Source organism: Pholcus phalangioides, unplaced genomic scaffold, assembly GCF_987345545.1.
Source record: "Pholcus phalangioides strain wild (caught in Gottingen) unplaced genomic scaffold, Ppha-v1.0 ptg000016l_1, whole genome shotgun sequence".
In the NCBI taxonomy this organism is placed as follows: Eukaryota; Metazoa; Arthropoda; class Arachnida; order Araneae; family Pholcidae; genus Pholcus; species Pholcus phalangioides.
This window is the reverse complement of record NW_028301609.1, coordinates 7,458,801-7,484,114: the sequence shown is the minus strand read 5'-3', so window position 1 is coordinate 7,484,114 and position 25,314 is coordinate 7,458,801. Positions and strand designations below refer to the sequence as shown.

General features: G+C 34.4%; 1 protein-coding gene across 1 annotated transcript in view; it reads left to right on the top strand.

The window, feature by feature from the left end:
• Positions 1 to 24,215, top strand: part of mv (lysosomal-trafficking regulator mauve) — a 96,279-nt gene extending 72,064 nt beyond the window's left edge. Inside the window, exons 42-56 of the mRNA XM_089245932.1 lie at positions 223 to 366; positions 1,730 to 1,971; positions 2,090 to 2,156; positions 2,335 to 2,452; positions 3,216 to 3,347; positions 3,471 to 3,703; positions 4,901 to 5,068; positions 5,778 to 5,967; positions 9,095 to 9,231; positions 9,413 to 9,511; positions 10,457 to 10,596; positions 12,495 to 12,592; positions 13,897 to 14,050; positions 15,112 to 15,183; positions 16,287 to 24,215. Of these exons, the coding sequence (XP_089102058.1) occupies positions 223 to 366; positions 1,730 to 1,971; positions 2,090 to 2,156; positions 2,335 to 2,452; positions 3,216 to 3,347; positions 3,471 to 3,703; positions 4,901 to 5,068; positions 5,778 to 5,967; positions 9,095 to 9,231; positions 9,413 to 9,511; positions 10,457 to 10,596; positions 12,495 to 12,592; positions 13,897 to 14,050; positions 15,112 to 15,183; positions 16,287 to 16,407 (2,115 nt within the window). The 3' untranslated portion in view covers positions 16,408 to 24,215. The remainder of the gene's footprint in view (positions 1 to 222; positions 367 to 1,729; positions 1,972 to 2,089; positions 2,157 to 2,334; positions 2,453 to 3,215; positions 3,348 to 3,470; positions 3,704 to 4,900; positions 5,069 to 5,777; positions 5,968 to 9,094; positions 9,232 to 9,412; positions 9,512 to 10,456; positions 10,597 to 12,494; positions 12,593 to 13,896; positions 14,051 to 15,111; positions 15,184 to 16,286) is intronic.
• The last annotated feature ends 1,099 nt before the right edge of the window (positions 24,216 to 25,314 follow it).

Here is a 25,314-nt window from a genome sequence, read left to right as displayed (position 1 = left end):
AAAAACTTGATGAATATGCTTATTGGTTGCATGTTAGATTTATTTGAATTTTCTTGATAAAATTAAAAAGACATATTGGGCAGTATCAGGAAATTGATATATATTACTAGCTCGTCATTATATTTTAATGAGCTTGATGCTGATTGATTTGAAATAATAGTAATATGCATTTATCAGTTGTATTCATTAACATTTTTCAAATTCATTTGTTGTCATTTTTAGAAGAAACAAAAGTTAATGTCTGAGCGTTGGCCATTCAGTTATATCAAAGAGATTTTGCCTCGACGATTTGAACTTCAAAATAATGCTTTTGAAATGTTTATGAGAAATGGGCAAACATTTCTAATAGCTTTTTCTTCTTCTAAGGTAACTATCGATTATATCAGTATCAATCTCATAAATTCGATAATTCAATGATTAACAGGAAATATTCTGTAGTGTCTGTGAAAGTTATATTGAATTTATACACTTCATTAGATTGTAGTATATATATGTGGTGAAACTCTTTCCTGTATAACGATACTCAAGGGACTGCACAAAAGTTTAGGCTTAACTTTATAGATACATAGAATATATTAACACTATACATATTATACCGATACTTAAAGCACAATATTGTAGAATATATTTACACTATAGGAAGCTTGTATGACCAAACAGTAATATTTTTATATAGGAAGACAAGCATTAAATATATATAGGAATTTCACACTACATATCAATTTGAATTTTAAATGAATCTTTGCTTTAGCCCCTGACAAAATCCTTTGAGTGCAGTAGTCCGGGTTAGTAAGATACTCCCCTACACTGTTCCAAAGGATGTTCAGAGGTGTCAAAAGTTTAATGCCTGATTAGTTCTTGTAAGAACCTTTCTTGACACTGTGGTACAACAGAAACAGTGATAAAAAAATCGTATAAATCTAGTTTGGAATCAGCAATAATTTGTAGTCCCGGTAAAACTTGCCCTTATGTACAGGAATTAACTGTAGTGAGACAAAAATTATCAAATGTCAAAATCTATTGTGCAATCACGGTGTTGACTTTTGACAAAAAAAATGGTTTTTGTGATTTCATTTATAACTGGCATTTTCTTAACAATACAAATATACAAATACAACAAATACAAATACAAATACAACGCCACAACAGGCAAATTGCCCAACGAGGTGGCTGACTTAAGAACATCATGGATCCCCGAGCCCCTACCTACTACTGCTACACCACACATGCACCCCCCCCCCCCGCAGAACCCCCCAACGAATCGTAAATGCGGGAATGTGCGTGTACGTGTAGTGCAACCTGACGTATAGTTTGTTTCTGTGTAATGCTTGTTATGTGTAGTGCTGTCATCTGCCCCCAGTTTTACTAACTATGAGTGAAGTGTTATGGTTGAATGATTTACCGTTGTAGGACTGTTGCTCTCTGTGGCGAGACTTTTTAAAGGGGAGATCGGCTCGCATTTGCGCCTTGAAGTTGGGAACCACAGAAAACCAACTTCAGCCGACCACCACTGTGGGGTTCGAACCCGGATCCTCGCATCACGAGTCCGGCACTATAACCACTCGACCACCACAGCGGCAATACACATGAATGCTTTCATGTGGTTCAGCGAGAAGCATGGCACAAAATAACTGGAAAAAATAATTTTTTCCTCTGGAACCCACTTTTACAGAACTATAGTTTTTCTTTAATTTGATCATTCAAAAAATAATTATTCATATTTTTCCAGGATCTAGGAGAGGTATGGAGACGTTTGCAAAATCACGGACTCCCATGCACTACCGATGTAGATGTATCTTCAGTAACTCAACTATGGCTGGACCATTCCATTACTAATTTTGAGTATATTACTCACCTGAACAAGTTTTCTGGTAGATCATTTAATGATCTCATGCAATACCCAGTTTTTCCATTCGTCTTAGCAGATTATAATAGCATAGCCATTGATTTGAATGACAGCTCTGTATTCAGGTCTGAAATATTCATTAACTTTTTATAAGGCAAATACTTTTCTTGTATAATATCATTTTTCATGTTTTACAAAAAAATATGTGTTACATCACCTTTTTTTTCCAATGCTAATTCATAGGAATTTGGCCAAACCAATCGCCATACAAAATAAAGAACGAGAAGAATATTATATTAAATCATATAATGTAAGTTCATTACATTTATTTGTTTCACGCAAAGCTACAACTGTTTGCGAATAGTTTTTTATTAATTTGTCTATCAGTAATAATACATTTTATATGTCGTATGAACATGTAATATTTCATAATACATTAACATAAAATTACAATATTTTATAAGTAGGAATCATAATTTTTTTTTCAGTCACTGAAAGATGAACAAAGCCCTTTCCATTATGGTTCTCATTATAGTAATAGTGGAATTGTATTGCATTTTCTGGTTCGACTTCTGCCATACACATATGGTCAGATACGGTATCAAGGTATTGTGACAAAAAAAATCCTTCGTTTCTTTGAAACACTGATAATTTTTCATGAAACAATTAATACAGAAAAATTTCACTGTAAATTATTTCAGGCTTAATGAGAGAAACAATTTCATAATGCATGAAAATTATTTCAGAATTACATAATAGAAGAAGAAAAATTCAGAATTGTGTGGTGAGAATTATTGAAAATTAGTATTTGATGAAAAATATTTCCATAGTAAAAAAAAATTAAGTTTTTCAATAAGTCAAAATGTTTTGGCCCATTTGTTAAGATACCACTGTACATTATGTTGCCTTCGTGTACCATCTTTTAGTTCTTAAATACCACCAGTATGACTTGGTGGCCAGCTGGCTTCATGGAAAATTTTAATTTGACCCGCAATGTGTGTGTATAAAAGGCTGAAGACCCATGTTTTAGTTGATGAAACAAATTTTTGAATAATTGAACTGAATATTAAATTAAATCGAATGACAAAGGATGAAAGTCTGAAATTAAATTGAAAATTCATATAGATTTTTACCATAATTTTGGATAATTTTTACTTCATCTTTGAAAATTATAGATTTATTTATGTTTTTCAATAATAGTTTTCAGTTGATAGTTTTAGTAAAATTTTATTGAGTTCAACAAAATGTATGTAAAAAGAGTGTATTTATTTGACAAATTATTGAATAAAAAGTCAGCTCTTTCCAATATTCACTTTTTCTCATAAGCATTAGGATTTGCATTTTATATTTATTACATGTTTCTTTATAGATAATAGCTTTGATATCCCTGATCGGACTTTTCATTCCATCAGTACTTCTTGGAACCTAATTACAAAAAATTCACCGAGAGAACTCGTGCCTGAGTTCTTTTTTCTGCCTGAATTTTTACGTAATTATGAAGGTAAGAAGACAGGAATGTGTTTTCTCTCTCTTAAAATTGGCAATAAATAAGGTTTAATAAGTGTGCTTATTGTTTTTGTATCTTAAAAAAATATTTGTTTAAAATCTTCTTTCTTACATGTAGGATTTGATTTTGGTTTGCGCCAAAGTAGAACAGGTGATCCAGGGGAACGTGTGAATGATGTACAGTTACCTCCATGGTGTCAAGATGATCCAAGACTCTTCGTTCTTATAAACAGACAAGCTTTAGAGGCCAATTATGTTACAAACAACCTGAAACACTGGATTGATCTGGTATTTGGTTTCAAACAAACTGGGAAAGCTGCAGTTGATGCAATAAATGTTTTTCATCCAGCTGTAAGTTACTGATATTTTTGATGTGATTTTTTCCTGGTTTTCCTGTTATTTCTTCTAAATTTGTTTTACCCTTTTTTCTCAAGTTCAATGATTGATGAAAATTAAAATAACGACAGTGACCTTTCACTTATGCACCAGTGCGAGGAAACAAAGAAAGGAGATGCATAAGTGAGAGAGGTATCTAAGTGAATAACATTATTTACATAAATATTTGACTAAGAGTGCAGAAAATTGTCTTATAACTGAGAGAAGTGAGAGATTACTGTAGTTTGATGAACTCTGTTCACAAATGAGTTGCAGTTACTTCTCTATTGAAAAATTCATTAACCCTCTGTTGGATGCAATGTATCATTCAGATACACCACAAACAAATTTTTAATTATTCTTTTAATATTACTCCCAAGGAAAGTCCAGAATATTTGCTGTTCTGGATTATCTGTGTGCCGTAAAAGCACTCCAGTTGTGTGTCGTCTTTGACTCCAGTGCCGGTTTCATCACGAGTACACCACACGATACAACCATCATCAAGGAGCACTACCAAGAGGGTCTGTGTTACCTTTGTGATACTGTGAGGTGCAAGCGGCCAGCCCTTTGTGTAGAGGGCAGTTGGCAGTTCCATCTTGAATTTGCTCCAGGCCCATTCTTCACATTTGATAGAAAGTTTCCTGACCAAACACAACAAAACTGTATTTCATTAGGCTCCCTACTCTCCCAATATGGCCCCATGTGACCTGGCTTTTCCCCAAGCTGAAAATGTCCTGAAAGGGATTATATTTCACTCTGGAGAAGACATCTTGCATAATGTGATGCACCAGCTACTTGTCACATCAAAACAGGTGTTCCAGCACTGCTTCATACAGTAACAGAACCGCTGGAAGAAGTGTGTGGTAGCCCAAGGAGGACTACTTTGAACAAGATTGTTGTATCTAAATACAAGCACTTTTTATGAATAAAGGTACTTATATTAAATGCTTATAAATACTTTTTGAACAACCCTCATATTTATGCAATGTATGCGGGACACCCCTTCCCCTCACAGTACAGGCTCAATAAGGCCGCACATGTCATTCCCCCTGCCCCAAAGAGCTGCTTTGAATACTGAAACAAAATGGGCATTTAGAGTCATTTATGATTTTACTTGTAGTTCTTTAGGTTTTCATAACTTTTGATGAAGTTCATGAATGTTGTATTTTTTAGACATATTTTGGGATGGATATTTCAAAAGTAGAAGATACTATTACAAGAGAAGCTCTGAAAGCCACTATAAAGACAGTTGGGCAAATGCCAAAACAGCTATTCAGCGAGCCGCATCCAAATGTAGCTCTTACATTAAATGACAGAGATGAATTTCATATCAGTAGAATGGTAAGGTTTTATGCACACAGGTTCAGAGTCCAGAATTTTTGTTTTTAATTTTCACATTATATTACAGCGCGATTTGTACATGGGGGTGCATAGGAAAGTCAGTTGAACCAAAAATAAACTACAAACCTAATGATATATGGCTGTATTTTGGATAATGATGTTAGATAATGTGTATTCGCCTAAATAAAAATTAAAAACCTTAATTTCTTGGAAAAATATTGTTTATTATTATAATATTTTATATTTCTAGTATAATAAAAATTTTATATTCTTTTCTTCCCCTCAATGAAAAAGTCAAATCAGCGAAATTTGCACTTTCTCTCTCTTATACCAAAAGAAATTTACCCTGTAACCATTCAAAGTGAATATTCATCCAGATATCAGTGGTAGAAATCCTTGATTTTTACACTTTTTTACAACTGTCTTTATATTCTTTAGAATTCCTTGTTTTGTTATCTGAAAAAGTATAAAAAATTTTAGATTCTGTATTTTTCTATAATTTCTATTTCATCTAGTGCTGCTCGTGGCATTTGATCAGACATAGCCACTTTACCTTAGTCTAATTTTACTAAGTTGCATAGTTCTACAGCTCTCTCTCTACTTGCAAGTTATGCAGGTAAAAACAATTCCTATGCACCCAGTATATGTGTAAGCAATGTTTCACCATTTTAATCATTATAATGATTTCAAAAATATTTGTCTTTTTCAGAGAGTTTTGGAAACTGTGGGAAGTTTGAAATGGGGGGATTATGTTGGTTCCCCATCAACTGGAACTCCAAATTTGGTTTGGAGATACAAGCAAGCAGTGTCGGTTGGAAGGCTCCTTCCTGTCTTCACAAATGATGTGTTTGGTCTACAGCAAAATGTATCCCTTCTTCTTAGTCACAGCAAAGATAAATGTAAGTTTACATCAGTATACACTAAAGAAACTTTCACACACTTTTAACTTTCGCTTTCTTGATCAGTAGGACACAACTTTTTTCTAACCCGTGTTATTTGTAAAGACAAATCTTACTCTACCACTCTTCAAAATAAAAATTTTTTTGTTTGCCACTTATTCTTTTATCATTGCTCTCATTCAGTGTTGTCAGGCATCTTGTATTTACAGGATTGCCCCATATTTTGAAGAAATCTCCCAGTGTCCTTGAAATTTTAATTCAATAATTTGAACTTCTATTCATCTCGAAAATTTTTTTTTCAATAAGAAGCAGTAATTTATTTATAGAATCTAAAGTAAAACAGATTGTAAATTTTTAATGTTTTGACATCTGCTACTTTGTTTGAAAATTCCATCATCGAGAGGCAACATTATCATCACATGCTATCAAATTCATGCCACTGTTGGCATCTTTTCTAAATAGGGGTTGGTAGTACCACTAAAAATTACACTTTTGAGCATTGATTCGCCGCAAAAAATTTCAATTGATTCGTTGATAAACAAAATTCTCAGTTACATATATTGTCCCTGTAAAGAGATTTATTGGGTTTTATTTTGGATTTATTTCATTTTTTCGATATGTCAATAATGGATGTAAGGGGACAGTTGGCCCCCTCTTGATAGGAGGCTCTAGGTTAGAGAGCAATGCAGGCATGTGTAGTGCTTTCAATGACTTTTTCACGTCTGTTTTTAATGGAGATAATGATATCCGATATATGGGTGTTGCATGGGGTGATAAAACCCTCAACGATATTCAAGTGGAAGACGTGGAGGTCCTAAATCTTCTAAGAAATGTATGTGCAAGCAAAGCACCAGGACCAGATGATATCTATCCCAGGGTCCTCAGGGAATGTGCTAAAGAATTGTAGGGGCCAGTCGCACAAATATGCAGGAGTAGTGTTGCTGAGGGGATTGTCCCAAAGGATTGGAAACTTGCTAATGTTGTTCCGATATTTAAGAAGGGTAGTAGAGAAGTGGTGTCCAATTATCGTCCAGTGAGTTTGACGAGTTCCCTCTCGAAAATTTTGGAAATTATCATCAAAATGCAGTTTGTAAAGTGGATAGACGAGAATAATGTATTGGCGGATAATCAGCGGGGGTTCAGGAAGGGAATAGAATGCTTGGTCTCATTTTCAAAAAGGTCTCTTCGCGTTCTCCTAAAATCATTCTTCCGCTTTTTCAAGGCTTAGTTCGTCCCGGACTGGAGTATGCTGTAAGGTTTTGGAGACCATACCTACAGAGGAACATAGACTTGGTTGAAGGGGTGCAGAGAAGAGCTATGTGTGTCCTTACTGGCGCACAGGGCTTGAGTTATGAAGAGAGACTTCATTTTTTGAATATGTTTACATTGGATGAACGCAGGTGTGGAGGAGATATGATCGAAGTGTTCAAAATTTTCAATGGGATGGATAGGATGGACCATGAACTTTTAGTACACCGCCAATCAACTGCTTTTACAAGGGGACACCAGTATCGATTGGTGAGGGACAATGCAAGGTTATGGTGTCGCAGGGAATTTTTCTCTAATAGGGTTGTTAATAAATGGAATAGCTTACCCCCGGAGGTAGTAAATTGTAATACAATTGACACGTTTTAAAAAAAATACGATAAACATGTTGGGGTAAATCGAGAAGCTATCCATACTTAGTATAAGACAACCATAAGTATTCTTTATGGACATTGTATAGTATTTTATCATGTGTATATATTGATTATAATTTTTGTTAATTGCGTTTTTAATTTGGTTACTATATATTTTTTGGAAATATATGACATCCATATTTTTATGGGCATCTTTTTCTCAGCCACCTCGTTGGGCATTTTGCCTGTTGTGGTGTTGTATTTGTATTTGTAATGCACTTTGGTACATCATACAAAAAATAACGATACTGAAAGGTTCAACAACACCTTCCATGATCACAAATTTTACTAAATAGAGATAGTATATATTAGAATTCCTCGGAAGAATTAAAATATGACAAGTTTAAAAATATATTGAAAGATATTTTGTTTTTGGGTGAAATATAAAAAAATATCATTGTAGGCATTTTCCAATATCTCCTGGAAAAATATTGTAGAGCTGTTTGTCACGGTAAAGGATATTATTGTATCGAAAAGAGTTTAGACTATAGGGAATTCTAAACAAGATTTGAAAAAATATTGTGTAAATGATATTATTACACTATTTATCATTATATCGAGTATCATTGTAGCAAGGTTTCACTGTACATGGCTGCAGCAGTGTTCCTGAAATACAAAGCTCTGCATTAATTTATAATGAATTTTTCTGTTTGGTTTTTATTACTGACATGACTGAAAAAGTCTCTCTACTGAACTAGAAAGTTAAAAAGTATTTAACCAGCAAAGAGCTTTGTAGCTTAACAGCCATGTAGTAGCTTCATAAATTGGGCTCAGAATGCTTAGTGGACCGCCAGGAAATTCCCAGGATCAGCAGTTGAAGAACACTGATACAGATAATATCATTAATTTAATGTTAAACTGGAATAGATAATTGCAACATAATGAGCTTAGTGGTACTATTCTAGAGATTATGGCAGAGGTTCTCAAACTTTTTCCACCCGCAGCATCTCTTCTCTAAATCAACGCTTATCTGTGGCTTTCTAGAGCAGTTTAACAAAGAATCTCTTTGAAAAACCTTTGTTGGACTGCCGCTCTGACACCCCTGACAAAGATTGGCAGTGTACAGTTTGTGAACTCCTGGATTACGGTGTCCATAATTCATTCCCCAAATTGTGGATGGAAGAGATAAATGCAATCCTAAGTTGTATGTAGTTAGTGATCACGGATAATTTTATTGACTGTGATCATTTTGTGTTTTGTTATCACTTCTAGATTGACATCATTGTGTTAAAAAAAATTCACACGGCCAAATTTGGAATTTTCTAAGGAAAAAAACAATTATAAAATATCTTTTTCAAAACGCCACATCTTGATTAAGCTGCAAAGTTATTCCTTTAGTTGTTTACAAATCTTATAGAAATACTATTATTTTTACTGCTCAATTTTTCAAAATAGTATAAAAAAAGATATTTTAATGCTAGGAGTATTATAATGATTTTTTTCCCTAGCTGCTAACATGTTCAGTGCAACCTACATAAGATCTGCGGCTTTGATCAGCTGGCAACATGAAGATGGTATCGTGAGGATCAAATTTTGTAGGGATCATCCTCCTGTTCCACTTCTGAAAAGTTGTAACATTGATCCAGTAAGAAACAAAATCAGTGAAAACTTATATGATATTACTTGTTTATGAAAAAATAGGAAATATTTTGAAAAATAATATTATAAAATTTTAATTACGCAATATTTAAATAACAACCATTTATGTATAGGTACTCAATTACATAACTTAAAAATATATCATCTTTTTCCTCCAATAATTTCAGGTATTTTTGTGTGCATCTGATCCTGATTGTAGTGAGCTGTTTGTTGCTCATATGTCTGGGATAATCATGGTTTATAAAATTAATGTTGACTCAGCAAAGGTGAGTATCAATATAAAACCAAAAAGATATCATAAAATGTGTTGATTTTTTAAGCATTGTTTGAAATTTTAAAATTTTCTCACATTAAAATTATAATTACTGCAATGGTTAAAAATTTTATATGCCATGATAGCCCGTAGCTAACACTCACATTAATAGACACTTTTTGAATTGCATTAGTGGGACTCTGTATTTTACTATCCATCAACAGGCACTCCTCATTAGTGGAAAAATTTTCAGTTTCATGTTCAGTTTCAAAAACTGAATAAACTGGATGCTATCAAATTCGTGAGCTATAGTGAAAAAAAGTGTATGAGATGGTATGTATATGTGATATAATTAATTCATTTCTCATGTAGATGGAGAAAATAAGTTCCTAGAATATCCAGACTGTCCAGTTTGGTATTTAAAGTCTCAAAGTGTGCACGTAAAACTTCTAAGGCTTTTTTTTTAATGTATTTTCTTTTAGCTTAATCATTTGTTTTACATGACTCAAAATTTTTCTGAAAGAAAGGTGCATCTGGGAAGCAATTACAAGGGGAAATAATCAATCTGTCTTAAGTGATAGTTACTTATTAGTAGGGCTTGGATTTTTATGACCCTAAAGATGAAACGTCGTTGCTGATCGGTAAATTTGAGTTTTTTAACCTATCAGCAATGACAGTTCATCTTTAGGGCATAAAAATCCAAGCCCTACTTATTAGATTAATTTTGATTTTAGCTTGCTACGCTGCTATTTTATATGAGTGCATGCATCCATGGCAACTGAAATGTTCTTTAGCCCATTTATCTGTATTTGTTAGCCCAGGTAGAAATGCATTTAAAAAAATCTTTATTAACTAAAAAATTCGTAAGCTCAGTTATTATTGCATTGGTAATCACTTAATTCATTGCATAGAAATTATATAAATCACTTGCAAAATAATTTTTTGTGATTTTCTTCAGTCTACGGTTGTTGAAGAGCGTCCTCCTATTCAACTGAATGGTCATTCAGGAGTGGTGAATTCCATATGTATATGCAAGGCTTTCAGCATTGCAGTTACTGGAAGTGAAGATAAGACCTGCATAATATGGGATCTCAACAAGTTAGTGTATACTACATTTCATTTACTAATGCTACATTTTTTTACCTATTTTATTTTACATTTCTAAAAACGTAATTTTGAAGGCTTGTGGTGCCTCCTGAGAGTAAATGTTTTGTTACACAATCTTCAAGAAATTGACTATGAACATCATAAGTTAACATTCAAGTATGAACTAATTAAATTACATTTCAGCTAGGCAGCATTGATTATGAGCAATTATTTTCTAAAATGTATTTTTATAGAATAAAATAAACAATAATTACATGGAAAGTTAAATTTCATTCTCTAAGGAAAGGTGCCGTGGATATGCTAATATGATATATTAAACTCACAGTTTACTTTGGAGTTTTTCCATGTCTCTTGAATTTTGTATTGCTTATCTATGCTATTTTGATTGCTTATAAGTGGACTAGAATTTTTATGCCCTTGAAAACAATGCTGCTATAGATTGGTTGAAAAACATGAAATTCAGGTTTTTAACCAATCCATGTTGACGTACTCAGATTTCAGCAAAGTACACCTATAATAAATTTTCAACTGGTTTTCAAACTCAAACTTCGACAAATTTCTTTGTAATCTTATCTAAATCTTATCAGCAAATTGACCTTTCTACAATGTGTATGTAGGTACAAGTAAGTACAACTAATAATGTTCCCTTTCTTTTTCTGAAAGACACTGTAGTAGAGCTCTTTTACTTCACTTTTTTTTTACTGTCCTCTGTTATAAATCCTATATTATCCTTATTGGGAACAAAAGTCAGAGATTATATTCCCAAGAATCTAACTTCTTAAAACACCTTTGGTACGCATTTGCCAATCTTTAACTAGATTAGGACGTTGATTGTGGTGGTGTTATCATGTGCAAGTTAATTTTTGTTCATTTCAAGCCCAAAAGTCTGTCCATTGTTTCAAAAATTGAAGTTATGCAGTAGTTTGAAAGCCAAAAATGTGACAAAAAAGTGAGGTATCAAAGCAGTTTGGGATTCCTCAAAGTTTGTTATCCATGACTATGAAGAGCAAAGAGGAATTAAAGGTAAAATTTTCGGATGGTAAACTGAAAATCTACGAAGAGATATTCATAGAAAGAGAAAAATTGAAATTCCTCTTTTTTAATGGTTTTGAAATGAGGGGGTGGAAATTTTCCAGTAACCAGGCCATTGGTAAAAGAAGCATCACATTTTACATGTTTATTAAGCAAAAATGATTTTAGCACAAAAAGGTTTAATGTCTACAGTCATATCATGAATAAAAAAGTGCTCATATTATTGAAAAATGTACAACATACATTTAAATTATTTTTCAAATACAAATACAACGCCACAACAGGCAAATTGCCCAACGAGGTGGCTGAATTAAGAGCATCATGGATCCCCGAGCCATTTTTTGGAGGCCCTACCTACTACTGTTACACCACACATGCAACCCGCCCACACCCCCCATCCGCGGAACCCCCAACGAATCGGTACATGCGGGAATGTGAGTGTAGTGAAATCTGACGTGAAGTTTTTTTGTTTCTCTGTAATACTTGTTATGTGTAGTGCTGCCATCTGCCACCAGTTTTTTCTAACTATGAGTGAAGTGTTATGATTGAATTATTTATCGTTGTAGGACTGTTGCTCTCTGTGGCGAGACTTTTTAACGGGGAGATCGGCTCGCATTTGTGCCTTGAAGTTGGGAACCACAGAAAACCAACTTCAGCCGACCACCACTGTGGGGTTCAAACCCGGATTCTCGCATCGCGAGTCCTTCACTATAACCACTCGACCACCACAGCCACACATTTTGCTTAAATGCATAATTTTTTAAGTGTGGTATATATATAGCAAACAATTTCACTGTTTTTTTTTACTTGATTATAGCATATTTGCATTGTAATAATTTTGTTGAAAATATCTGCAGGTTGTGTTATGTGAGAAGTATCAAAGACTTTGATTCATCTGTTACCTTAGTATGTGTCAGTAATACTCTTGGAGATATTGCTTCAGTTTCTGATCATGGTAAGTTTTTTCCACTCAAACTTTCTTGGTGCTGGCATGTAAGACATGTGTATATCTCAAAGTGAATAGGTGAAATAAAACATGCGTCTGGCTACTGGCATATGAGGCACAGTGGCGTATTTGCAGGGGACTTAGTGGGCTATAGCTAGGGCAACAAATTCAGAGGGGTAGAAAATTTGGGGAATGAGTGGATAAGTGAATTAGTAGAATGGGCAAAAGGGAGGTGAAATTTGTGTAACCCTCAATAAATCTACCTTTACCCTGACAGCAAGGGTAAAGGTAGTCAGTGAGTGACACCTCCAGAGAGTTTGCAAGCATGTAAATGACCGAACGAGTGACAGACAGAGCAAGGGACCAGGTCAGTGAGTGACCAAAACAGTATGCAAGCATGTGAGTGGCTAAAACAGTGTGCAAGCATGTGGATGACTAAAAGAGTGACTTTAGAGACTCAGATATTGTGGGAGCGGGAGGGGTGCAAGAAGATTTTAGCACAAGATGACAAAGTTGAGGACAGAGTAGTCAAAGAAAAAAAAGTTGACAAGAATGCGAGAAGGGTGGCAAAGCCTTAAATACACCTCTCATGAGGCATGTCTCGTTTTACATATTCACTTTAAGCCATAGCAATCGAGACTGAGCGTTGTTATAGATCTGATCCGAAATGACTGTGTTTCAACAAAAATTAAAAATGTCAGAAGAAGTTTATAAAGACAAAAGAAATATACATTCAAAAATTTCCAGAACTACACATTTTATTATGGGAGAATGAATACAGATAGAACCTGTTTATTTCATGTTTCCTTCAAAGTAACTACCCTGTACAATTATGCATTTTTGCCATCGTTCATACAGAGATGTAAACACGGATTGCAAGCTTTTTTGTTACTTCATCCAGTGCCCTCACCACTCCATTTCTTCAGAACCTAAGAATCATTGCCTCTTAAGCAAATTATTTATCTGAAAAGAAAGGAAGAAGACATATGGGGTAAGATCAGGGTGGGGAATAATCTGGTTGTAAAATTATCACAGTGTGATGTTTTGATTGGTAACTTTTCTGACTGGTGACTTTTTCTTCAGATAAAAAATTTGCTTAAGGGGCAATGATTCTCAGGTTCCAAAGAAGTGCAGTGAGCAGCAAAAAATGCACCATAAGAAGACATGGCCTGTGCGGGGATATAAGAACATTACCCCGAAGGGTTGAGCCATGCTGCAACAAAGGCACTGGAGGATGTGGCAAAAGGAGGCTTGCAATCTGCTTTGAAAAGTGAAAATAATGTTACCATATAAATTGTTTGATGTTTTTGTAGATCAGGGAAGCTCCATGAAGGTTCATACCATCAATGGCGAATTGGTTGGGAGCATTTATATATCTCATAAAATTACAGCTATTTGCTACTCTACTGCACCAGAAGGCATATCTGTGAATGTTATTGCAACTGGTTTGAGCAATGGATCTATAAAGTATGTCATCCTTATTTTTTTTTAAAACACTGATTTAAAGGTGAAGTATAGGGTGGTCATAAAATAACTCTGCCAATATAAAAACTCCTAGTGGCTGCGAAAATCAACAAATGCGAATGAAATTTGAGGTATGGGTGTTTAAAATCATGCACTTAAAAAAGAAGAGAAACAAAACCTAGGCTTTTGCGGTTACAGCCAAAGCAACAAAATTTTGAAAAATTCAAATGGCAACACTCACTTTTATTCTTTGCTAAGCGATCAGTGCAGTGAAAAACCAAGAATAGCAGAAGAGTACTGTAAACTGGGCTGACTCTAGAGCAGATTTTGGACATTTTTTGTATTATCTCTTAAGTTAAAATTTTTTTTACTAAAAGTTGCACCACTAGAAAGAAGAGCTTTTTAGTTGTTTGTTTATGCAAGGGTAATTGATTTGTAATATTATAATGGGGAAAGATCAATGCTAAATATACCCTCTGTACTCTACAGAGTAATAGGAAATACAGGTTCTGCATGTTTTTCTACATGTTCTCAAACATTGGAGAAATATGCTGTTGCTTTTGAATTAAGTTTCAGTTTGCAATGAAATTATTGAATTCTTCACTCTGCTCATTCCATGATCGCGGAACATAAAAAATGCTTTGCAGCACATACTCATATTTCCATTTAATTCGCATAATATATGTGAATGAATATGTTTAGTACATGACATTTTTAATAAATTAATATTTGTATTAGCGAAACTAATACTAGAATCAATTGAAAGTAACTCCTAAAACAAAAAATACCTTAAAATACAGAGAACAGACAAGGTTCACGAATCAGCCAGTTTAATTGATTGTTAGAGTCCAGATGTTTGAGAATTCTCTAGAATCTGTGACTAATTTGCTGATATACTAGAGACTACAGGTATTCCCAGTATGCTGGTATCCCTTGCTGTTTCCCGGCTGATGTGGGGTAATAGGATAAGTGTGAGAGTTTTGTTTGTTTTTAAATTATGTGTCCTGTCGAATGTCTTCAAAATATATCATTAGCTATATCAAGATATTGATTCTCTGTTGTAGGTTGTGGAGCTCATGGAATTTGAAACTTGTTAGAGAGATTCAATCTGAGAAATTTTGCAGGCCTATCACTTGGTAAGCATGAGATTTTTTTCTCTCTCCCCCTGCTCCATGAGGTACTGTCAGATCAAGGCCATAACTAGGATTTTTGCCACCCAGGGCAAACATGATTCAGTTACCTGTGGCAAACATTATTTTACTGCCCCCACAATTTTAAAATTGGATAATTTTGTAGCGGTGTTCTTTGTTTCCGCCTTTTTTTCCCTGTAAATTTTGTCACCCAAGGCAGTACCCCCCCCCCCCCCAGTTCTGGCCCTGTGTCAAATCACAATGGACAAAAAATTATGTTGATATGAGTTTAGTGACATGAAAATTACATGTGTTTCTTTAAACAAATTGCTGTTATGTCCACAACTACCTTTACACTTTTGACTTTGCTTCATATGCTATATGCATATAATTTTTAAATACTGCTTTGAAAGAGATGGATTTTAATTTCATTCAACATTTATATATGCGGGCAACTGAATGAAAAATATGAAATGAAGGGATAGTATAAATGTTCAAAACAAGGTCCCTTTTACCAGATTCGAGACCCAGTGCAAAAATAATAATGGGGCACTTGGTGAGATTAATTTTTTTTGCCATATTCAGGAAAAAAAGACTTACCATGTTGTTTGGTCGTGGTCTTGTATTTAATGCTGACGTTTTGCCTGTAACTGTCATGCACATATTTTTTCTGAAAGAATTTCTGCATGAGGGAGGATGCAAATGACCCGACAGCCAATTTTCACTAATTATGTAGCAATACTCACTATCAGCCAATCCCGAATGATCATCAGGAATCCCGCCAATCATAACTAACTATAGCTATTTAGGTCAATGGCACCTTACCGGCTTAGTGTTAGCGTGTCAGGGCTCTTTGTAAGGCAATTTCAGGTCTTGAAAACCATTCTATAAAAGTTTTCCAATTCGAATTTTGCAGTAACTTTCTGCTCTGAAGATGTCCTCCATAGTTGCAGAATGCAATAGCATGAATGAATCACCTGGTGCAATTCAACCTGTCGTACTCCCTAAGGGCAGCTCTGCTTCAAAAAATTCATAGCTAATATAGTGTAAGAGATCCCTGATAATTTTTGTTTTGACTTGACTTAACATAATGAACCTTTTCTTTTCAGCATAACATTTTCAGTAGATAATCAACATTTGTACGCTGCCAACACAGAAGGGACGGTAGCAGTGTGGGAGAAACCTTCAAAATTGTTGATGAGCATGCCACGGTTCTTGATGTTCGCGTAAACTTTCACAACTGTGTCAAGATGGCGGTTGAAACCATAGTGATTGATTCATAGATCAGAGATAATGAAAAGCATGCTCATGTCATATCGGATAATGGTGAACTTTAGTTTGTTTCAAGGTCATTTCATTTATTTCTTAGTATACTTATATGATAGAGAAAAATTTGCATCTCGCTCGCGTAATTTGCTTGCTGATAGCTTAAATGTAATGGAATTGTTATAGATATTTTTATAAATTTTCGAATTTATGGTTATATTGTCTAGAAATGAATCTGAAGACGATTAGTCAGTTTTTATTACATGCCTCCATAATTGCTGTGATATGAGAGATCAATATATTTTTATGTGCTTGAAGTAATATAATATGTAATGTTTAGTTTTTATACATTGAAATGATATACTATTTTGAAATATATATATATAATTCTTGTAAGAATTTAAAACATATTTTAAGTGAGAAAAAAAAATTGTCTTTGGCTAATGATCGGAAATGAGATTGTTTCTGTAAACAAGAAGAGAAGAGAGTGAAAATACTATAAAAAATTATATTGGTATCTCAATTCAGTTTAACTGAGTTTTTCACATCAGTGACAATATAATGTAGGTTTTATTTTTCAACTAATGATTTGTTAAGTTTTTCTTAAAAATTATTGAGATTTACTGTATTTCTTGGCTTATTCGCAAAATATTTTTTTAGAGTACCTTAATTTAGGAGGCTTGCGGTACATCTGCGCCTATATAAATTTTGTACTTCAATTTTTAAAAAAAAACAAGCGATTGTGAGGGTATAATTTTCCTATGAATTGAAGAGCTTATTTTCAATAGGGAGCATTTCTATTTTTTTTCAAAATTCATTTTTTAACAGTTTCTGACTCTTTGGGATGAGCTCTGTCAGATTATGCAACAGGGTTTATTCCGATGGAAATATTTTTTGCAAAAATTGCAATGTAAAGTTAGTTGTTTCTACCAAAAAGGGAACATATCCACCATGTTCATTCACTTTTGTATTTTTTGGTAGAACCTCTCGATAATGGTTATCCATGGAACCAAAATTTTTGCCTGCTAATGTGGAGGGTCCATTAATGGTAGTGACATGCACCAAGTCCTATCGACATAATTGAAAAAAGTGTTCTTTAGTGAAGATGTCTGCTATCAATGGGAGTGTCCGTTATGGGTGGTTCCACTGTAGAATGATCCTGTTATGTTAATGACAAGAGGGCAGTAAGGGTACCTTTCTGGGCTAGGTAAAACCTGGAATCAACAGGTGGCATAGAAATTTCCAATTTTTCAGACTTGAACAGCTCTAATTTTAATCCAAAGCTTTTTCTCCCAACAGATATTAGTAATTAATGGATAAACATTTTTTTTCAAAACAGAACATTTACAAAATTTAAATTTAGATAACTCCCTTGAATGTTGATCAATAAGAAACATAGTATTTGAATATTTTTCTACCATTCCCATATGCAGTGGCGTCAGAGCCGGGGGTGCTGCTGTGGAACCTCAAGCACCCACGGTAATGTGAGACATGGGTTTCAGCACTCCCAGAAAAGATTCAGAAATAAACATTTTGTATGCGAAAGCTCAACCCATGTATATATTCTGATACTCTTGCATACAAATGACCAAAATAAGTAACCTTCTAGGCCGGGGTGCTGGAGCACCCACAATAATTTATGGCATGGGTCTGAGCATCCTGAATTGATTCAGAAGTCAAAATTTCCTATAAAAATCGAAACGAGCACCCACAAATTCCAAATACTTCCAACGTCCCTGCCTATATATCACCTGTTGGGCTATTTTCTGCTGTTGTAAAGCAAATGTATTCCAGGTTTTTACTTCTGAAAATTTAGCAATATTGTAAATGCTCCTTTTTGAAAATAAGCTTCTCAATTAGTCACCATGATTTCCCACGATAAAGACAGGTCTTGAAGGGCTTTAAAAGTTGTAACGTTTTTCCTAACGTTCTGACATTTTAAGGAATTCTCAATCAATTCTTATAAAACTTGTTTTACAAATTTTTACGGAAGAATAATGTTTGATGTCATAATATTATAAAATTCTGAAAGAAAACTGGAACGTTAAATCAAAATATGCAACAGCTAATTTTTTATATCTATTTTTTTTTAAATTTCTTGAAAGATAATTAAGCTCTACTTGTAAAGAGCTGCTCTTTGTAAAAAGTTGTTAGAATTGGTTCATAAGCAACTTTTGACAAATATTTTTCTGCAGAATATTTATTTATTCATACGATATTTTGATGACAGATGCCCATGCAAGAGAATGTGTTTGATGGTGACAGAGATATTGTGAATATAGAAATAGGAAATTGATATTTAAAAAATCTTAAAAACCTTCTTACATTAATCTCGTAAATACACAGGGTAAACATGACCTAATCTGCCGAATTAATGGAGGTGATGAACTAGATGATGGTGAGCTACAAGTGCTGAAAGATTGGTGAATTTCAAAATTGAATTGTCACTAAAATGTACGTATAATCGCCTATTTCGCAAACATCCTTCCAGTTGCAATCGATACATTGTAAATTTTAGCCGATTTTGGCGACAATTTGATTTTGCACTTTGCCAAGCTCTCAGGGCTTGTAGCTCCCCGTTAAATCCTGATAGAGGTGGTGAAAAGATCTTGAATGATCAAGGCCAAAGCATTGATGATTAAAGACCTTTGCCTTATAGCATTTTTTTCTGCAAACTCAAGTTGTCACCAAAATCTGTGACAGCCAATTCAGAATTTTCATTGAATATCTGCTTCAATGAATGCAGATTTCAGTGATGCATACAACACACAAGTAATGTTCCGTGATGTAAACAAGAGGCTAAATTTCTCCTGAACTGACTTTAGCTAGAAGGGTGTCTGCTGAATAGGCGATTATGAGTTTTGGCAGAGTGATTCAATTTTGAGCTTCACCAATAATCCAGCACTTGTAACTCAACATTAAATCAAGATACTCTGATGGGAATGGTGTCACTTTTTATAAGATTTTTTATGCTCTTTTCAAATATGTGCTTAGTTTACATGTAAATCTTTCAGAAACTTCACGAATTCAGATTTTTCTTCCCTAATCCATCATAACTTGAAAATGGTTAGAGATACGGCTGGATTGCTATGGGGTTCGTCTATCACCCCCCCCCCCCCTTCCTTTGGCACTTCAATGTTTTCTTTTCTTCTTCTCGAAATGATATTATACCACCTTATTTTTTATTTTGTGTCTAGTGTTTTTGAATTCAAAAAATGAACAAAATGTTTGTGCGCACAGAACTCAATTGTTGTGATTTGAAATGTTATTCATCAAAATGAAACATACATAGTTATATAAATAAAAATACATGGTGCATATAATTTATTGTTACAGTTTTATTGCCTCATAACTTTCGAGTAGAAACCATGATGAAAAAAATGGTTACAAAATCTTAAGGTACAACTCAGAAAATTATATCACCAGTGTCTCAGCAGCATTGTATTGTGAGAAATTATGGCATCAGATTAAAAAAAATAGAACACAGTGGACTGATTCCATGGTCCCCAAGATCAAAAGATATCACACAGCTAGACTTTTTCATTGTTGTGGTATGTCATGGACATTAAGGCCCCTGTGCCTGCACTTGACAAGCTGAATATCAGAATAGCGATCCAAACTGTTGTACAGAGTGTTGCCTTGAAGTGATGACAAACTCACAGGGGTGATTTCAGGCATCAAGAGGAACAAAAATTGTCATAGAATATGGTATGGCAAACCATGTTTAGTTGGTGAAAAACACACAAATACTTATGAAGGGTGTGGCGTCTAGTGTGACAAAAGACAAAAAAGCCAATAATAAGTAGGGAAAACATTTATTTGGCAGCACGATTACAACACAGTCTGTGGTGAAAAAAATAAAGTAATAATAAATAAGTGCAAAAACCATTTATTTGACAGCATGATTACAATAGTCTATACAGCACAGTTCAATGTCAGAAAGTGGATGAAGAGAAATGATTACAGGAATTGTTCAAAGTTGCGGCCGCCCGCAAAGGTCATTGCACAGCCAATAGCAACAGAGTAATTGTTGGATGTGCTCAAAGATACTGGCTGTACACCCTTCTCTTTCCCTGTCCTCTCAATGTCTATTTTTGCAATTTTCACTGCCTAAACGTAATTTGTGACACCATGTTCCATGGTAATATTTGTTCCTCTTGATGCCTAATATCACCCCACTGAGTTTGTCGCACATTTCAAGACAACACCCTGTATAGCAAGTATGTAATTAATGTTTTTTATTTAAAGGTTATGAAGCAATAAAATCCACACAATTTATGTACACCCAGAGGTGTATGCAGGAAGAGGTGCAAGGGGCCAGTGCCCCCCCCCTTTCACAAGACGTTCAAAAGTAAAAAATATTCTTAAATATATTTGTAAAATGATTGAAACATCGAAAGAAAATTCATTTGTACTCTATCTTAATCAATTGCTGTTGATGCAAAATGCTTTTCAAAAGTTGGTAACGGAGTTCTCTGGAAGAAATTCATTGTACCCTCACCAAAGGTGAATCCTGCATATGCCCCTGTGTTCACCCTGTATATGTATTACCCGGTGCTTGAATGTGTTTTATGTATGTATATATTAAAGTAACAGTCGATGCCATTTATTAAAGAAAAGACCGATTGGAATCTAATATATTAAGGCTAGAACTTGTTAACTAAAATTAGTAGAGAAATGATAGATTATTTCTCATATTATCTATCATACAAATTAAAGGCTGTTAACACTTTTTGTAGTTAACATTTTTATGTACAGGCTTTTGGTAAAAAATTTGGACGATATACAGTTGCGGTGATAAATGCGGTGATAAATCTAAGAAAGTGGTGTCTTATAAAGAGGTATTGTTTACCCCCCTTACCTGTGTCGCCTGAACCCAGTTCAGGTTTTTAGTACAATGTTTTGTGATTAGAATTTTTTTTAATTAGAAAAATCAATTTTATTTTCACCTTGAAGGCCACATTGAGTTTAATGATATGATGCACAAAATGAAACTGAGAAAAGACTTCCATTTTTGATGCACTTTTCCCGAAACATATCCCACAGTTAAGGGGTTAACATTAAGGAAATGAGGGGAAGGGAGAGAAGATGAGTTTGTAACAGGTTTTTATTCTTTCCGGCTCTTTCCATATAAAGGGTAATTCCATAATTCCCCTTGTAATATTTTTACTGGTGAACCGCTGATCGTAGAGGATTACTTCCAAGTAGAAAATATCCAAATAAACATGTAAAACTCAGATACACTATTCATATGTTGCAAGGGGTTGTATAGTTATGAAAATAAAAATGTTAACTTTTCACATTCGGACACCCTGTGCTGAAAAACTCAATTAGAAAGTTATTGTCCTGTCTCTCCTGATGCCAACAAAGAAATTCCACATTTCCAAGTGAAATATTTGCATTCAAAAATCGGTGAAAACAGCATAAAGTAACTGACAATGCTTTTTCCTCTGGTTTATGCCGTTCTTTCCAAACTTTTTGAATTCGAATATCTCAGTGAATATTTCACTCAGAAACGTGGAATTTTTTTTTATATCCTGGCAACAATTTTTGAATCGGGTTTTTGAGTGAAGGGTGTCTATATACAAAGGGGTTGATTTTTTTTTTCATTTTGATAACTATACAACCCCTTGTAACATGAATGATGTATCTGAGTTTTACATGTTTATTTGGATGCTTTCTACTTGGAAGTGTTAATTAAGTTTTTTGAAGGGACTTGTTCATATTTTACTGTTTAGTGCAATTGTTTTTCATGAATGAAGCACTTTCATTTCTAGCTCTTTGCCGAGCATTGAATGCAAAGTCAATTGAATGCTGCAAACCCAGAATAGGCCTATGTATCCAACTGCTTTGTTATGTAAACTGTTCTTTCACCTATACCCGAAATGTACGTTACCATAATTTTGAATGTTAGTTACTATCCAAGACCCTGAAGTAGTAAATACAAAATTATTTTTTCCTTCCAGACAGAAGGTTTTAATGACTACTCTACTTGTTGAACCCGCAAGCAAAAAATTAATAAACCAAATGCTTCACATACACCCCCAAATAATCTTACGATACAATTTCTGCTTTAGCAGAATCATTAATTGCAATCTACATCATCCGTAATATTTGGCAATATATCGATGGTGGCTAGTGAATTAAAATCAGTTACGTGTATTTTGTTGATAGGATTTGGTGGAAAAGTAAGACATTTTAAAGAAAAGTAGGATGACTTGGAGCCCTGGTTATTGAACGATGCTGTTCTTTGATTTTTCTATCTGAATTTTCATAATGCTTCTGTGCACCTGATTCATTCTAACCGATTTGTACTTGCACTTTCAAGTTAGCGAATTAGAGAAATCTTCAACTGACCACAACTGCACGGTCACAGGTATCTTTCAGGCTTTAATGATGGGAAGCATGTTAGGGGCCTATAATTTTTGTAATGCTTCTGCAGCTGATTCATTCTAAAATTGTAACAATTAATTTTAACATTCGTAGTTGTTTTTACATTCTCAGATGAAAATGATTGTTTGCTGCTTAACGTAGATGTTTTTTATGTGCTTTGTTAATATAGCGGCACCTATCAGTGAGAATTTTAACTATTTGTTCCAGTGTCAAAAGGAATCGAACACTTTGACGAGTGTAAGGGTGCAAACCGCACCCCAGTACGGTAATTTATTCACTTCTCGTTTTTTAAAAATATCTCCAAATTTATGGGACAGCCTGTATTTTTTGTGTTTCTTCGTCTTAATGGCAATATCACCTATTTCGGGGGAAACACTGTTGTAAACCCAGTGCAAGGTCATTAGAGGTTCGGATTTGGTCATTTTCGTTAACACATTTTCTTCATAAAATATACATAAATAAATGTTTCAATCTGAAAATTTTCTTTAAATTATAACCTAATAATACATGTACAGTAGACTATAATCCTGCCTGGCCAGTAATATGGAATTTTAAGGTAGCTTTCCTTAGACCAGAGGTCTTCAACCTTTTCAGTCGCGAGCATTGCCCCATCATAAAAAAAGAGCACCGTTACGGTGAGTTTGACATACGAATGCATGAAATCAGGATAATTTCAGTTCTTGAATGCAATTAGTGCAAGGTGTTCAATTGGAACACCTTGTACTAATTGCATTCGAGGTGTTCAATTGGAACGCTCGTAAACACTAAATTCGAACTTGTAAACATGAGCATCGTGGGTTGAAGATGAACCTGATGATTTTTTTATACGAATTTAGAATTTTTGCTTTTTAAATATACAATAAAAAATTATTTTCTTATTCTGTTGTTCCATTAATTTACACACCCTCCGCCATAGAAGAGAAAAACGTGTCACCGCATGTCTGTGAGCAGAAGTTTGTTATTTAAATGGGCTTTTTCAATTAACTTCCAGTAATCGGGCGCATCCTGCTCTGATATGTGCCAGATTAGCGAGAATCTACTGTACTATATTAAAATCTTTCTGGAAAATTGTTCATTTTCTTCACTCTTCAGAATATACATCATACATTTTCATTATTTATTAGAGCATATATATATGTTTTCTCCTCTTCAGCGAAAATCATTTATTTATGTGTAGTATTCATTTTCCATTAAAGCTGCTTCTTTAGCGGAAGTTGATCGTGAAGCTTCACGTGTTGTCCAGATTTCAGTATGATAGGTTATTTTTTTTATGTATACATTTTTTAAATATAGATTAGTGATGTATAATGAAGCGTGATTTTTTTATACGAATTTAGAATTTTTGCTTTTTAAATATACAATAAAAAATTATTTTCTTATTCTGTTGTTCCATTAATTTACACACCCTCCGCCATATTCGTTGGACAGCATCGAAGCAAGTCTCAACCTGTGTGCATGCTCCTTCTAAAAACTGTCCCTTATCATGTCTCACACAAATGAGGAATTGATTTCCGAAAGATCTGTGAGCAGTGAAATTGCCCAAACTGACGAAAATTTCCATCTTCTCACTTAAAAAAAAATTCCAGTCTTCTTTCCGAACTTCTAGCTTCAAGAATTTCGGATATTGTTTACACCTATCTGGAGGGCACCAAATTTGTTTTATCCACCAAAGTGAAAGTGATTCCTTTCCGTTCTAAGAAAGGCGCCAAGTCTGATATGAAAGGAACGGGGGAAAAAATATTGATCTAAAATAAAATTAGGGAAAATTATTTCTGTTCACTCTAGAAGATATGCCCAATCCAAGGTGGAAGGGCAAAAAAATTTATTAACAAGAAGGGAAGTAGTTTCGGACCGCTTTAGGTGCCAAATCTGAGATGATGAGAGTTAGGGAAAATTATTCGTCTATTCTAGGAGGGGTACTAAATCCAAGATGAAAGGGCGAAAAAAATTTATTGGCCAGAAAGCAAGTGATTTCTACCCGCTCTAGGTGGGGCATTAAATCTGAGATGAAAGGGCGAAAAAAAAAAACACATTGATTAAAAATACACTGCTGGCCACCGTAAATGCAACACCCTGAAGGAAGCATGCAAATAATATGAAATTTACAACATGCATTAGCGGAGGTGAGATATGCAAATGATTAGAATTTCAGCGCAGACGCACATCACGCGCGCCTGTGGCGCCACTTCAAAGCGCTATTTAAGGCTTGGAGATGTCGACGATTTGAAGTACGGCAATTGTGTTTTTCTTGTGGTTTTTTCAAAAAAACGATCAATTATGCCTCGTAGAAAACAGCGATCATCTTTTGATCAAGTATCCGAGTTCGACAGAGGAAGGATAGTGGCCTACCGAGATTGTGGATTATCTTTCAGGGAAATCGGTAGTCGTGTTGGACGAAACCAAACAACTGTAATGCGGATATGTGATCGTTGGATGCAGGAGGGTACGACGGACCGACGTGTTCGATCGCATCCACCT